The 16909-nt window shown below is 42.4% G+C and overlaps 1 protein-coding gene across 1 annotated transcript in view; it reads right to left on the reverse strand.

Annotated features, from left to right (window-relative positions):
• Nucleotides 1-16909, reverse strand: part of Gabrb3 (gamma-aminobutyric acid (GABA) A receptor, beta 3) — a 200538-nt gene that overhangs the window by 40581 nt on the left and 143048 nt on the right. The window contains exon 4 of the mRNA XM_013012018.1: nucleotides 13172-13392. Coding sequence (XP_012867472.1) covers nucleotides 13172-13392 — 221 coding nt within the window. The remainder of the gene's footprint in view (nucleotides 1-13171; nucleotides 13393-16909) is intronic.

The following is a 16909-nucleotide window of genomic DNA, read 5'->3' on the forward strand; positions in this document are numbered from 1 at the left end:
CTGTGCTCATATACTGACACGCGCTGTGCTCATATACTGACACGCGCTGTGCTCATATACTGACACGCGCTGTACTGTACTCATATACTGACACGCGCTGTACTCATATACTGACACGCGCTGTGCTCATATACTGACACGCGCTGTACTCATATACTGACACGCACTGTACTCATATACTGACACGCGCTGTACTGTACTCATATACTGACACGCGCTGTACTCATATACTGACACGCGCTGTGCTCATATACTGACACGCCCTGTGCTCATATACTGACACGTACTGTACTCATATACTGACACGCACTGTACTCATACACTGAAATGTACTGTACTCATATACTGATATGTTGAACTGAAACCCTTTTGAACAACTACTTAAAGGTAATCTAGAAACAAGGGAAAGAGAGAAAGAAAGAAAGAAAGAAAGAAAGAAAGAAAGAAAGAAAGAAAGAAAGAAAGAAAGAAAGAAAGAAAGGAAGGAAGGAAGGAAGGAAGAAAGTGAGATGGGGAGGGAGAGGAGGAAAGAGAAGGGAAGGGAAAGGAAGGGAAGGAAAGGGAAGGGAAGGGAAAAAGAAGAAAGGAAGGAAGGAAGGAAAGAAGGAAGAAGGAAGGAAAGAAAGAAAGAAGGGGGGCTGGGGGTTTAGCCCAGCGGAAGGGCGCCCGCCTGGCGTGCGCAAGGCCTTGGGTTCAGTCATCAGCCTGGAAAAAAAAAGAAAGAAGGAAGGAAGGAAGGGAGGGAGGGAAGAAGAAGAAAAGAGAGAAGGAAAGAAAAGCAGGAATGCTTTTCTAGAGATCCCAACTGTCATTACATCCCCAGTTTCTCTCCAGATTTCTTCTTCTGGGAGCCCAGGGTTCACCTTTCTCAGGCCACCTTTCATGGTGACAGCAGGAGGTGTACCCTGCTTCTAAGACACAGCCTAAGCAAACCCCTGCACAACACCAGGGCAGCGCCATCTTTGATAGATGTGTCCAGTCCCGCCTATACACCAGCTCTCCGTGAATAATGGAGTAAAGAATAATGGAGTGTTAGCATCTGACCAGGCAGCAGGTGGAGGAACATTTTGCTCTTAATGACTGGGAGTAGCAAAGGGGGAAAATGTCAACACACTGGGTAAAGCAGTCAATGGGAAATGTCTGTGTACAAATAGCACACTTGTGTCACAAAGCCACACACTGTGTGACCCACATCAACACGGAAAGCTTGCTCTTCCCAAATGTCATAACTTCTAGTTGTCACAGAATCTGAGAGGATATTGGATCTTATAATCCAAAATCAACACACAGCTCTTGCTGGTGTGATTTTTCTACAGCCTCTGATTTTTCGAGCTCACCGAATTTCTAGGTTTACACACTTAAATGCTGCCATCTTCTATGGCAGATTGACAACCCAACACCTACACAGATGCCCAAAGGCAAAAGGAGCATAAAATGATGCATAAAAATTGTGAGTTTTTAGGAAGAGAAAGGGACCTCCACTGGAAATATCCTATTTATTTTCGGCTGGGCTAGGAAATGAATCCAGGGCCTCACATCTGCTCAGCAAGTAAGCTTTACCTTTAAGCTCTCTCTCTCTCTCTCTCTCTCTCTCTTTCTCTCTCTCTCTCTTTCTCTCTGGTTTGTTTTTAGTTTGTTTTTCAGGTAGGATTTTATACTTTGGCTGGTCTTGAATCACAATCCTATTTCCACCCCTCAAGTAGCTGAGATTTCAAAAGTAGGACATTGTACCTAATTTCTTTTTGAGATTCTGTCATTTATCTTGCTTGGGGGTTTTGGTTGGTCCCTATGTATTTGAACTGTCTCCAGAGCTTCTACAAAACTGATTTGGAGTTGGGCACCGGTGACTCACACCTGTAATCCCTAGCTACTCAGGAGGCTGAGATCTCAGGATCGTGATTCAAAGCCAGCCTGAACAGGAAAGTATGTGAGACTCTCTCCAATGAAGCACCAGAAAACCAGAAGTGATGTTGTGGCTCAACCTGGTAGAGCACTGGCCTTGAGCGACAAAGTTCAGGGACAGTGCTTAGGTTCTGAGTTCAAGTCTCATGACTGACAAAAAAAATCAAGAAATATAAAATTATGATAAAAAACTTGAAGTCTAGTCCTCTAAAACACTAAATGAAAGGAATAAAAACTTCTTCTCGCTACTAAACAGTAAATAAGGAAGACAACAAAATGATATGCTCTTAGAAGCTTCAACTATAAGAGAAAGCAATGCACATGTGGATGATAATAAATTAGGAAATGTAGATGAAAATGATGGCTTTCTGAAAATCTTGAATTCCTTAAGACTATACAAGAAGAAAACCTAAAGAAATCCATAAATATGTTAGACACTGATCCTGGGGTACTGCAGCACAAAAATACCATTAGGATTTTATCACATTGAGAAAAACTTCCTTCTAAAACAGTTACATACAGTGCAACTATTACATGTGTTCCTTCATTTGAGTATTTAAAGGAACACCACTTATATTCCTATATATCAATATTTACAAGATACATCTATTCTTTCTAGGAATAGCAGCTATTCCTTGCACTGTATAATCTCTAGCAGAATATACAAAAAAAAGGAAAAGAAGATCTGCTTGACTCATACTGTGACAAAGAACAAGAGAAATCTAAAGATGTGCAATCTATTAACCTAGCAGATTCTGGGAGGCATGAATCACATAGGAGTGTATGAGAGAATCCTACACAATGACCCATTGGTACGTGCCTAGGAAATCTCAGTGCCATTGACTCTGGAAGAGAAAATGCTAATGCTTAGTATGAATTCAGTAGTCAACATTGAAGTCAGGCTACTTACATCTGCAGGAAATGGTGGGATATGCCCGCATTTCACCCAGGGAAAGAAACTTCACACCTCATAGGTCAAATGCAGGAGATCACCTCATGCTAGATTGCAATTAGGCTTATGATCAATGAACTGGTGGAATAATTTTTTTAAAGAGAGAACAAGTATATATTAACCCTGGGCAAGGCTGACTTGATACTATATTAGAATAGTGTTTAACATGATGAAGTAGGGTTGGCCCTCAGAAAGTTATGAATGAGCCAAAGGGGGGGGGTAACATCAAGAAGACAGACAAAATAAGAAACAAGTTCCACTTCCTCAACCCACACAGAGGAGGCAGGGGGATAAAGTTCAACTAGTAACTATTCACCAAACCAGAATATCTTTCCCAAAACTTCAACTTCTCAATGGGAGTTAACATCCAAAATATATAAGCAACTCAACTCAAGAAAAAGAAAATAAAAACAGAATTAAAAAAAATTATGGGCCCAGAACCTGAACAACCCTTTCTCAAAAGAAAACATACAGATGGCCAATGGATCCATGGGGAAATATGTCCGATGTCACTAATTATGAGGGAAACCACAGTAAAACATCACCTCACACCTGTCAGAATGGAAGAAAGGAAAATGTTTACAAGGAGGTGGAGGAAAGGCAAGTCTGGTCACATAGTTGATGATGTGAATTAGGGTCCCCCAGGCACTGAGAATAAAATGACCCTATGAACCAACCATCCTACTTCCAAGTACTTATCTGAAAAGTTTGAAATCAGTTTGTCAAAGAGGTGGCTAGACTCTCAGGTCAGTCAGTGCAGCCTGGCTCCTAGTAACCAAATGATGGAGCCAAATGAAATGTCCACCAACAGAGGAGTGAGTAAGGATTAGTGAGGTAGATAGACACAATGTGATGCTGTTTAGAATTTTAGAGAGGAAGCTAGCCTATCATTTGTGACAACCTGAATCAAACTGGAGCCGCTCTGACTTACATGTACAATCTCAGACAAATGAGCCCAGAGTAGTGAGTACCAGCAGTTGAAGTAAGGATGGCATGGGATACTAAGGGTTAAACGGTATCAAATCTCAACTAGACAGGAAGGCATTTTTTAAAGATTATTGTACAGCCTGGTGAGCACTGCTAATTATAGAGTATTGTGTAAGTTGTTAAGCGAACAACTTTCCAATGTGCTCCTCACTAATGACGTTAAGGAATTTTTCCACATGCATTCGTAACATGAGGATGCATTCTTTAAGTGAGTATCACTACCACTTGTCAATTTATAATCATTAAAATTGCAAAAAATGGATGAATCAAAGTAGGAAATTAAGATGCCATAGTTGTAGTTATGTTAAATGAGGTAAGTGACCACGTAGATATAGGTCGAATTACTAAACACCACTACTTCTGCTTCAGATATTTCAAAATAATCTAAAACCAGGCCTGGGTGGCTCACACCTAGCTACTCAGAAAGCTGAGATCTGAGGATCGAGGTTCAAAGCCAGACTGGACAGACAAATCCGTGAGACTTTTATCTCTAATTAGCCAGCAAAAATCTGAAGGGGAGATGTGGGTCAAATGGCAGAGCATCAGCCTTGAATAGAAAGGCCAAGCAAGAGCATGAGGCCCTCCGTTTAAGCACAAGTTCCAGCAAAAACTAACAAACAATCTAGGTTAGACATTTAATTTACAGTGAGTTGTTGAATGTAAGTGCTGTAAATTGGTCATGTGTGTTAATTATCTCCTTTCACACTATTCTAAAAACAAATCAACTCTCTCTCTCCCTCTTTTCCTGTCTCCTTTTCCTTCTTTCCCCCATATACATGCACACACACACACACACACACACACACACACACACACACACATACACACACAGAGGAAAAGAACAGATCCCTGCTACATTAAGAACCAATCACCCTTTCTGGTGAGCTACAGAATTCATACCAGCTAGAACTAACAATGGAGTGACATTCTTTATTCAATTACAGGGGTCAAATTCTTAAGCAGGAAGAGAATGCCCAAGGCAGGATGTAACCTTGCTATTCACATGTGTGTAACTTACAGCTCTTCATCTTCCCAAACTAACACTTAATGAGCCTGATTCCAGAAAGCATGACCAACTTTATTTTCAGGGATTCGATAACCTGGATGATTCTAAGGTTCATTTGGGAGAAAAAAAAACCCGGTAAAACTACTGGGCCAAATAGCGAGCAATTAGAAGGGGAAAAAGCAAAAAACAAAAAATGACCTCACCTCTGACATCAAGATAAATTCCAATGGAGAAAAAAAAATCTAAACAGAAAATATAAAAATGCTCATACTAAAGAAAGAAGAATCAGGCTTCAGAATTAGCCCTTAGAGAATATATTATATTCTTTTTACCTGAGTCTACCCTGGATTTTGAGGATAGAACAATAAATAATATGGCATCAGCTCTTCAATCAGGACTTTACATATGTGTGTGTATATAAACACACAAGTTAATTATATACATATACTATATATGTATATAGGTCTACTATATCCATACAGTATATGGTATATGATAGATAATATATGATACATGCTGTATATCATATATTATGTAAAATATGCATGTCATATACACTATATCTATCTATATATATCTATCTATATAGATAGATAGATATATCTAGTGTATGTATCTAAATATTGTACCTAGATACTATATATATGCTACTCTATATGGAGATACCATGTATTATATACATATTATATATAATTATCTCCTGTTGGCCTACCTGTAGTTATAGCTAGCCAATAAGAAATGCCACAAACTGACAAGATGGTGTCAGATCTAGATAAATGGCTTGATAAACACTAAACAATAAAGAAGAGACTAAATGATCGCTACAGGAATCTCCTTAGAAGAGGGAAAGTTGAACTATCCATCACAATTATATAACTGTTATAATGGTGCTAGAAAAAAATCAGTATCTAGATCCAGATACATCCAACAAAGAGCATGTGTAAAGGTCCAGAGGCAGGGTTGTCTTTGCTGTTTCAGAAGAGAAGAAGGAAGTTTGCACACTGCAAGTGTGACAAGGGAGAGAGCAGTAGAAAGGAAAGGCTTTGAATTCAGGGGTCAAATTCATAAGTAGGGAGCAGACACCCAAGGCAGAGAGCTGGCTGGTGAATGGGTTGGGGGATTTTCCACTCCATTTGAAAGAGGTGAAAAGAAAGCAATGGACATATCAGATATAATGGAAGATAAAATACTCCCTGTGCTTTCAACTCTGGGATGAGTTAACATCAATAAATAGGAATATGGAAGGGTAGTCCAAAGAAAAAGTAGAAAAAAAATTATTCTGTTTTTGGGGGGAAGGGGTTGCTCATGGGACTTGAACTCTGGGCCTGGGCGCTGTTCCTGAGCTCTTAAGCTCAAGGCGAAACTCTATCAATTGAAACACAGCTCAAGTTTTCGGATGGTTTATTGGAGATAAGACTCTCATGGACATTCCTGCCCAAATTTGGCTTTGAACCGCCCTCAGATCTCAGCCTCCTGAGTAGCTAGGATTACAGTTGTGAGCCACTGAAGCCTGACAGAAACTATTATTAAACCATAAGAAGAGTGGACGTGCTTGGGTGGGGAGATAAATAAATGCAAAAGTGTGGATTTGAAGTGGGACCGAGTTTTCCTCTAGCCATGAGAGATGAAGAAGATAGATTAATTAGAGCAGTCTAAGTCATCATAAAACCCAGAGCGGGTGTCAAAATCCTCGAGCTAATGTATACTTCATGGCTGGTGGGAATATAAATTGTCATATTCCCCTCCGGAAAGCAATTTATCAACATGGCACTTCGTTGCGTAGCAGGATCTGAGAAACATTGACAAAACAGCTTGGTGGGAAGTTAGGTACCATTGCAGGCAAAGCACATGGGTTCTGGGACAAAAAGTTAACTGAGGCCCTGAGGTCTGGTAGTGCACACTCCTAACCCCAGGAATTCAGGAGGCAGAGATCAGGAGGATCTTGGTTTGAGGTCAATCTAAGGAAAGAGTTAGCCAGATCCTATCTCCACTGGGCACCGTGGTATACTAGTAATTCCAGCTATACAGGAAGTTTATTAGGAGAATTGCCATCAGAGGCTGGTTAGAACAAGGAATGTGAGACACTATTCAAAAAATAACTAAGGCAAAGGGGTTGGAGATATGGCTCTAAAAGGGCCTGCCTAGCAAGCTCACAATTCTGAATTCAAATCCAATAACACACACACACACACACACACACACACACACACACACCGGGTAGTTGATCCAAAGCACAATATAAAACAATTTCAGAATAAAATGCTATACCATTTAGGCTTAAGAGGAAGCTTCTGGAATAAATTCTACCTTCAAGTGAACACTGTAGTCGAATCCTTTAGGTACAGGAATGGCAATTTTCACAATTATTAATAGCAGTGGGAGCATCATGCTACACAGATTTCATAACCAACTTATATGGTGAAATACAGGTTATCCTGAGTTTTGTTTTTTTGTTTTTGTTTTATTTTCAGTTGGTCTGGATGCTGTTCCTGAGCTTTTGTGCCCAAGGCTAACACTCTATCACTCTTGAGCCACAGCTCCAATTTCTGGTTTTCTGGAAGGCTCTTTGGAGGTAAGAGTCTCACAGACTTAACTGCTTGGGCTGGCTTCAAATCACTATTCTCAGATCTCAGCCCCCTGAGTAGCTAGGATGACAGGCATGAGCCACCAGCACCTGGCTGGGTTGTCTTGTTTTGAGAACGATCCTTGAACTGTAATTGATGTTTTGGAGCCAACTGCATGCTATTGATGACCTCCTTATCAATGTCCTAGCATCAGAGAAATGGCCCTAAACATAGAAAATGCATGGCACGAAGGAACACGTGCATTAACAAAGCATGCTTAATGGTGCCAAGTGAGAGGTCCAGGGTCGCCAGAGAATCAGGAAACTGAGCAAGACAGGGAGGGATGGGAGAGGAATGGCTCTACATCCTCACAGTCAGTGAGAAATCAGAGCAGCGAAGGCACAGGGTGAAGGCCCCCAAGTCCCTTAGACATCCAAGGTCTTCCTTCAAGGGTCTGGCTGATCAAATAGAGGTCTTCCAAGAAGCCCTGCTGTGCTTCAAGATGGGGTTGGGTGTTCCTCTCCAGAGGCTTTTCTGGCATCCCGTCAGGAGCTGGTAGCACGCCAGCCAGAGGCTTAGTGTGAGTCGTGACCAGCTGCCACTCATCAAGTTGGTGACTATGAGCTGGTATTGTCCCCAAGTACTAGTCTCAAGACATTATGGGGGGGGCACAAGAAATAAGTGGGCTCCCAGTTTGCAGTGACCTTTGGTGGCTCCGATGGCCTGCCCCGTGTTCAAGCATCTGAGAGATCTGCCAAAAGTCCTGGATGGCTTTTTTTTTTTTTTTTTTGCAGTCATCAGAGTTAAAGATCAATGGTTTCCCAGAATAAGGCTGAGGTGACGCACGAGCCTACGTCACAGACGGCTCGTCCACGGTCAACCATCTCCATCTCTTCCCAGATAAGGCAAAGGCCTTCTGGATTGCACCTGTAGGAAAAGGAGCCTGGAGCTGCAAACGCGGTGATTGGTTCCCCCAGTGTGGGGCTAGCCTGGAGGGCAGGGAGAAGGACAAGCTCCATGTCCAGGGATAAGAAGATCTCACCTTTCAGGCCTCAGAAACACCACCAGTGCAGTTCAAGTTAGCACAAAGCCAGGAGGAAAGCAGGCCGAGCTAGGTGGGATCTTATGAGGAACATCCTAGCAAGGTAGAAGTAGCTGCATCAAGCAGTATCTGAAGGTTTCTACCTGGGGACTTCCATTCTGCTCTGCTGTGTCTCTCCTCCAGGTCTGATCTACAGTATGTGTGTGTGTGTGTGTGTGTGTGTGTGTGTGTGTGTGTGTGTGTGTGCGCGTGCACGCGCTGGTCCTGGGGCTTGAACTCAGGGCCTGCAAGCTGTCCCTGACTTTTTTTACTCAAGATTAGTGTTCTACCTCTATGAACTGCAGCTCCACTTCCAGCTTTTCTTTTCTTTTCTTTTTTTTTTTTTGGTGGTTTATTGGAGTTAAGAGTCTTATGGACTTGCCTGCTTGGGCTAGCCTGGAACTGTGATCCTCAGATCTCAGCCTCCAGAGTAGCTAAGATTGCAGGTGTTAGGCAACTAATAGCACATGGCTCAGTTCTCTCTCTCTCACTCTCTCTCTCTCTCTCTCTCTCTCTCCCTCCTTCTCCCTTTCCCCTTCTCCTCCCCCTCTCCCCCTTTGTCTGTCTATTCTGAAGCTTGAACTCAGGCCCTTGGACTATCCCGACTATCCCTTGACTTTTTCTGCTCAAGGCTGGCACTCTGCCACTTGAGCCACACTTCCACTTCTGATGTTTTGCTGAGTAACTCAATGTAAGAGTCTCATGGGTTTTCCTGCCCAGGCTGGCTTTGAACCTTGATCCTTAAATCTTAGCCTCCTGAGTAGCTAAGGTTACAGGTGTGAGCCACGGCACCTGGCTTGACCTACCGCTTTTTAAAATTTTTACCACGGTGCAAACATAATATGCCTTTAGTTAGAAACTATACTTCCAGTTTTGAGTTTTCATCTTTCCCCAGCTGCAAACTGTGATTGTGAAATGCTGGGCATCATCGTAGAGCTGTACCTTCTGGTCTACCTCTCCATCCCACCCCAAGGGGAAACTAAGGGCCACTGGGCAGTAAGGATGTGTCTGAGCTCTGGTATTTCCCACATATGTGTGCTTGAAAACCCTGATGGGTTTTTAATGGGAGTTCATGTGTATCTGTGCTAATTTGCCAAAAATAGCCAGCATAGTTGGGGTTACAGGTGCTGGCCACACACACACACACACACACACACACACACACACATATATATACACACACACATATATATATATGAGATATACGCATATACATACGTACATATGTTATATTTCATTTTAGCTCTCTATCTCTGTCTAGATATAAAATGGCATTGACTCTTGATCTTCAGATCTCAGTCTCCTGAGTAGCTAGGATTACAAGCCTGAGCCAGTGGTACCTGGCTAGAGATTTTCTTCATGACACTTTGTCCAAGTTCACATAACTCTGAAGAAGCATTCTTACAGAAATGTGGCACCCCAAATAAAAATCTCAGGAGCATATAGAGATGAAAAGGCATATATTTAGACCTTTATTTAAGGGGCTCCTAACTAGGCCTAATAGATGTAAATTTGACTAGAATGATTATTTCTTAGGCCATTATACAAAGTTGTTTTTTTAAATTAAAAACTTTCCCATAACTTCCTATTACAGAATTATTTAGCTTTCGCATATAAACTTACAGGCGAACTGTCTGACAAAGACATAATTTAATTTTCTTTATTTTACACATATCTATAAATACATAAAGATATTTATATATAATATTTATAGGTATCTTTATATATAAATGTATAAAGATATCTATCTAGATAGATCTATAAAATCTATAGATCTATATTTGTATAGATACAAATATATACTTATAAATCTATAGATAGATCTCTATATATTTATAAATGTTTATATGTAAAGATATCTAGATATATGTAGATATCTCTGTCTTTTATAGAGAGAGATATCTACTTGTAGATATCTCTATAGATCTATAGATATCTACTTGTAGATATCTCTATAGATCTATCTATCTATCTCTTACCTGTTTGGGATTACTAAATTCAGCAGTTTCAAACAGAATTTTGAAATGCATTACAGTACTTTCATACATATTATATACCTGTAATCACCAAAGAGTTAAGGCTCTTTGCTCTTAACAAAGACATATGGACAGATTCTGACTCTGTTAAGAAAATGAAGAATGCAAAAGTAAAAACTGGAGAGAACCCCAATAAGTGTGGCTTAAAAAGTACAATGTCAGAGATTCACTTTTAGTTGACATTAGCTTCTAGTCCTGCCTCCTCCCCCCCAACATGCACATGTGTACCAAGTGCATGAATACACACAAACTTACACATGCACCCACAGTGGTCTCTTTTATTTCCAGTTTTTGTGGGGAGGTGAAGGGCAGATAACTAACTCTTCCTATGGTCACAAGAATTCGGGATATGTTTTTGGACCACTGATGTACTTGTGAGAACCTCTACACCTTCACCAGTACATTTCTTCTCATTTTGGAACAACCACAAAAAAATACTAACTGCCAAAAACCTCCCAAAGAAACTTTAGGCTAGACTCTTGGCAGTAAAACCAGGATCAGATTGACATGTGCTATTTTTTCTCACCTTGTACAAAATTCCCACTCATGCTGTGGTTTCAAAAGTCACCCAGCATTTTCTTTCTTTCTTTCCTTCTTTTTTTTTTTTTGACTGTCATGGGGCTTGAACTCTGGACCTGGGCTCTGTCCCTCAGCTCTTCAGCTTAAGGCTAGCGCTCTACCACTTGAGCCACAGCGCCTCTTCTGGTTTTCTGGTGGTTTATTGGAGATAAGAGTCTCACAGACTTTCCTGCCTAGGCTGGCTTTGAACCATGATCCTCATCTCGGCCTCCTGAGTAGCTAGGATTATAGGTGAGTCCCTAATGCCCAGCTTCACCCAACATTGATAGTTTAAGGCAATGTTGCATCGGTCCTTCCTTCATCTTGTATCTGGGAAGACCACAAGGACACAGTGATGAGCCTTCAAGGTTTATGGGTATGGTCCCAGCTTTAGCCACTGGAGTTTTCTTTCTTTTTTTTTTTTTGGGGGGTCCGGTTGTGGGGCCTGAACTCTGGGCCTGGGCGCTGTCCCTCAGCTCTTCAGCTCAAGGCTAGCACTCTACCACTTGAGCCACAGCACCACTTCCGGCTTTTTCTTTTTGCTTATGTGGTGCTGAGGAATCGAACCCAGGGCCTTGAGCATGCAAGGCAAGCGCTCTACCACTGAGCCACCTTCCCAGCCCCGCCACTGGAGTTTTCTGAAGAAGGCTCTGAATTCCAGAACAGTTTGCAATAACTCTTTTCTTCAAAGTATTCATGTGTGTTCCATTAAAAACTGTGGGTCAAGCTGGGCACTGGTGGCTCATGCCTGTAATCCTAGCTACTCAGGAGGCTGAGATCTGAGGATCACAGTTCAAAGCCAGCCCAGACAGGAAAGTCTGTGAGACTCTTATCTTCAATTAACCACCAGAAAACTGGAAGTGGCACTGTGGCTCAAGTAGTAGAGTGCTAGCCTTGAGCTGAAAAGCTGAGGGACAGTGCCCAGGCCCAGAGTTCAAGTCCTACAAAAAACTGTGAGTCACTCCTAGAAGGCCTGGGATTGGGGAGGTGGATTTTTAGGCCAGAAAATAGAGATAAGCAGATAGAGACACACATTCTGTCTCTGCCTCTGATTCTCTGTGTCTCTCTATCTCTGTTTCTAGTTCTCTGTCTGTGTGTCTGTCTCTCTTTGCCTCTATCACTGTCTCTCTAATTGTCTCTGTGTGTCTATCTCTATCACTGTCTCCCTGTATGTCTCTGCATGCCTTTCTATCTCTGTCTCTCTTTCTGTTTCTGTCTCTCTGTGTGTCTCTGTCTCTCGGTTTTTCTGTCTCACCACACACACACATACACACAACCCTATTTAGAAACCAACCTCCCCTTCCCCTCCCTAAAAATATGCAGTGCAAAGCCAATGCAAGAGACAGAAGGTTTTTAAGAGCATCATTCAGCAGAGTAATATGCAAAATAATGAACCGCTTAAAATGATGAAACCTTCCTGAGAAGGTCTCGTGATTTCCAGAGCAACCAGAAAATCCTAGGGCCTCCTCCTCCTCCTGGCTCAGAAAGGCAGCCCGGTTTTCTGATTTGAGTGATTGCATTAGAAGGACCTGGAGAAAGCTGTTTCTCATCAGAAAACCTCTCACTTAGTCATTCCCATAAATATTCACCACACCACCTCAAGAAAGCTCCATGGAGACTGTATCTTATAATCTGCACAGCAGACATTCCCCCTCCCCTCCTCTTCTCTGCCTTTCCAAATAGCTTTGGGAGAGAGAGAGAGGAAAAAAAACTTTATTAAAAGCCTCTGCAGTGTCAGGACAATATTAATTATGAGTCTCTGTGGCGATCATATGGGAAGTCCATCCTAAGAGACTCTGTGCTTTCAGAGAGGGTAACCCAATTATGTACCATTCAGCCAAGGAAGCTGCTTTGCAATTGGCTTGATAGCTATTTATAGTAACAGTCACGCTTCAGATCTTTGGGTGATGGGGTGCTGTTGCTGTGTCCCCCCCCTCCCTGCCCCCGCAAAGCTCAGAGTGTTGTCTTGGATGTTTCCTAATTAATCTGAGGACATGGCCTCGCTTCTTCCAATCATCTCAAGTGAGAAATTCAAGGCAACACACCATGCAAGTACAAAAATTGGCCCCAAAGAGGCAGACAGACCTGAGCCCATACAGTACCGTCCCATCTGGGTGGAGCCGGATCATGCGGTTTTTCACAGTCACACCATGGACAAAGGACTTCTTGTCATTCAAGAAATACGTGTCAGGCACCCACAGCTGGTCAGCCACCCGATTGTCCAGCGTGAGGTTGAGGGGGATTCCAGAATAGGCCAGCCTCTTGTCTCTCCAGTATTGTTGGAAATACATCGTGAGGGTGTAATCCTAGAGAGGGAAAGAAAAAATTAAAAAAAGGAAGCAAATTAAGTTCGTGCTGGTCTTCAGGTGTCATTCCTCCATGACTGGCCACATCCAGCCAGTGCAAGTCTGAAGAAACAAGAGATGTGGCCGTCCTACTGTGTAGGTACAGTAGAACAAGATGGCTGCTTACCTTGAGAATAGCAATTTCAGTTTAATGGCTACGTGTGTGTGTATATATATATATATATATATATATATATATATATATATATATATCTAGGTGAGTGCAATGCCTATCAATGTCTGGGTGTGCTAATTGAGAAGGAAAACTAAATAAAGTACTTTAAAAGAGATAGCCATATAGACATAAATGCCTTCCCCCCTCAAAAAAAAAGCCATCACCAAGCAGACAGGTGCGTTAAAGGGATCATGGCAGGTGAGCCCCTAGCTGAAACTGAAACTGAAGAGTCTTTCTACTTCCTTCTGAGAGAGGTATAAATACAAGCTTTCCAGAAACATCCACTGAAGACTACCTGGCTTGTGGGAGATCTATCACATTTTCTTTTCTTTTTTATTTAGTTCACCATGGCCATTTCTGCATTTGCTGGGTGTCTTGTCCCCTGGTTATGAGGATATGTCAGTCTGGGGAACCTAAGAGCCGGAAGCCACAGCAGGATGTGGGAGAAGAGGCAAAAAAAAAAAAAAGCAAATACCCATGAGTCACTCCTTTCTTTTCTTTTCCTTTCTCTCTTTCTCTCTCCCTATTTCTTGTTTACACAGTAGTTGGTTCAGTAGATAAAGGGCAAATCAGATACTAGTGATAGAAAAAGAAATTACAGATGGTAGATCGATATAGAGATAGAAAGATAGATGATAGGCCAATCAATTGATCCACAGAAAGATAGATAGAGAAATATGATAGTGGACAGGTGATAGGTCCGTTGACGGATAGAAAAACAGATGTGATAGATAGTAGATGATAGGTCAGTGATTGATTGATAGATAGACAGTAGATAGACTGACAGAAAAGTAGATGATAGATAAGATGTATAGGTAGACAGACTAGATAGATAGATAGATAGATAGATAGATAGATAGATAGATAGAGAGAGAGAGAGAGAGAGAGAGAGAGAGAGATAAAGTCTAAAAATCTGGTAATCTGGTGGTAGTCATAGAACATTCCAAACTTGGAAGAATTTGAACTGAAAACTCAAAGGCAAACAGCTAAAGACTCCAGCTGTGGTTCTAAGCATGGATTTTACTGAGTTCACCTGTGATCAGAACCCATCTGCCAATACCCTCCCTTTGGGCACCCTGAGAGGTGGCTCAGGATCAGCTCAGGAGGTCAGCCAAGACAATGACTTCACCAGAGCCTAGCAACATTCTCCTCTCTGCCTCACCGGGTGGTTCTTAAGTGTAACTAATCTGCCAGTGCCATCTTATGCTCTTCTTAGAGCCCAGAGGCTTCAAAATGGCCAAGCATAGATGTCAACCTGGTCTTCCCATGTGGTACAGCAACAGGAGACAATAAAACCCACACAGGCTAAACAATCACCGAGCCTGAAAATCTGTACTGGGACTGTAGCTTAATGGTAGAATGTGTGCCTAGCATGTACAAAATACTGGATTTGATCCTCAGCACTGCAAATCATCATCATCATCATCATCATTATCATCTTATTACACACACACACTCACACACTTGTATTGTTTTGTAAGGTCCATAAAAAATTAGAGAAGGGCCAGTGGGTCATGCCTGTCATCCTAGCTAAGCTAGGAGGCTGAGAGCTGAGGATCATAGTGTGAAGCCAGATCGGGCAGGAAAATCTATGAGACTGTTAACTACCTGCCCTTGTCAAAAAAGGCCAGAGTGGAACTATGGCTCTAGTGGTAGAGCACTAGCCTTGAGCAAGGAAGGAAAAAAGCTCAGGGACAGAGCTCAAACCCCTGAGTTCAAGCCCCAGGATTTGAGGAGGGCAGGGGAGGGAAGGAGAGGGCAGGGGAGGGGAGGGAAGGGGAGGGGAGGGGAGGGAAGGGGAGAGGAGGGGAGGAGAAGCAAGGTGAGGAGAAGGAAGGGAAGGGGAAGGGAAGGGAAGGGGAAGGGGAAGAAGATGAAGGGGAAGAGGAAGGAGAAGGGGAAGAGGAAGGGAAGGGAAGGGGAAGAGGAAGAGGAAGGGAAAGAGAAAGGAAGAAAGAAAACAAAAAGGAGGGAAAGAAAGAAAGAAAAAAGAGAGAAAGAAAGAAAGAGAGAGAGAAAGAGAAAGAACAAAAGAAAGAAAGAAAGAAAGAAAGAAAGAAAGAAAGAAAGAAAGAAAGAAAGAAAAAGAAAACTAGAGAGATGGAGACAGAAAGTGCCAAATGGGCTGAAGAAGCTACAGACGTCACCTGCATTTTTTTTGTCAGTCTCGAGGCTTGAACTCTGGGCCTGGGCTTCACCTGCATCCTAAGGGAGACGGCATGTGAGGCAGTATGATGAGAAGAGTTGGGAGTTATTTTCCAGGACCATCTACAGGCAGTGCTGTATCCCTGGCACTTCCTGGATGGATGCTCATCAGTGAAAAACGGCACAAAGCCCCTGAGCCTAGGACAGTGAGCCAGGCGGCAGGAGATGTACAAAGCCATTCGGGGACAGAAGCTTCACTTACAGCACTGACAGGAAACCCTGATGAGGCAGTTTTATTGCAATGCAGCATTCACAGAGTAGTGGCCAAACTGGACTCTAGACCTGTGTCCAGAAATAGAGAGACTAAACTGTCCAATTAAAAAAATATTTTATAGAATTTGGCTGTAAATCCACTGGGTCTTGGGCTTTTTCTTGGTTGGGAGGTCTTTTATTTGTCATTTCAATTACACTACTTGTTATGGACACGATAAATGATACAGGACTCTAGACATTCACACACGGTGAGACCAAAGGAGGTCACTCTCAGAGGAGGGACACCAAGTCTCAATGCCTATGAGCCTCTGATCAGATAGAATAATAGTTACTGAAATAAACTACAGGAAATGGTTAATGAGGTTGTTTTTCTTTTCTTTTTGTCTTGTTTCTCTAGTTGTCCGTTTTTGGGAGGGCTAAGAGGGAGGCGCAGAAATGGAGGGACAAAGGGTGAACAAATGCAGCTGTGGTACTCACTGGACACTGTGGAAAATGAACTCTACAACTTGTGGGTGGGGATGGGAGGGAAAAACTGGGAGAGAGCGAGGGAAGGAGTGATATTGTCCAAAAAGAAAGGTATTCTTTATCTGACTTGTGTCTCTGTAACCCTCTGTATATCACCTTTTTCTTCTTATCTACCTGCCTGGCTCAGATCTAGATAGCAAAGGACTAGAAATTGGTCCTCGTCCTTTGAGCCCTGAGATTCCCTCACCTAGATAATCCCAAGCCTGGTTGTCCTGTCTCACCATGTTCCTTCTCATGCAATCACCACAAGAGAAGCCTGGACCCAGAGATGTCCTTCTTCTTCCCTCCTGGATCCACCCTCCCGTGTCTTGAGTGGATCTCCAGGGTCCTTTTGAGAACCAGGAGGAAAACAGACTCGCT

The sequence above is a fragment of the Dipodomys ordii genome, unplaced genomic scaffold, assembly GCF_000151885.1.
Source record: "Dipodomys ordii isolate 6190 unplaced genomic scaffold, Dord_2.0 Scaffold15, whole genome shotgun sequence".
NCBI classification, from domain to species: Eukaryota; Metazoa; Chordata; class Mammalia; order Rodentia; family Heteromyidae; genus Dipodomys; species Dipodomys ordii.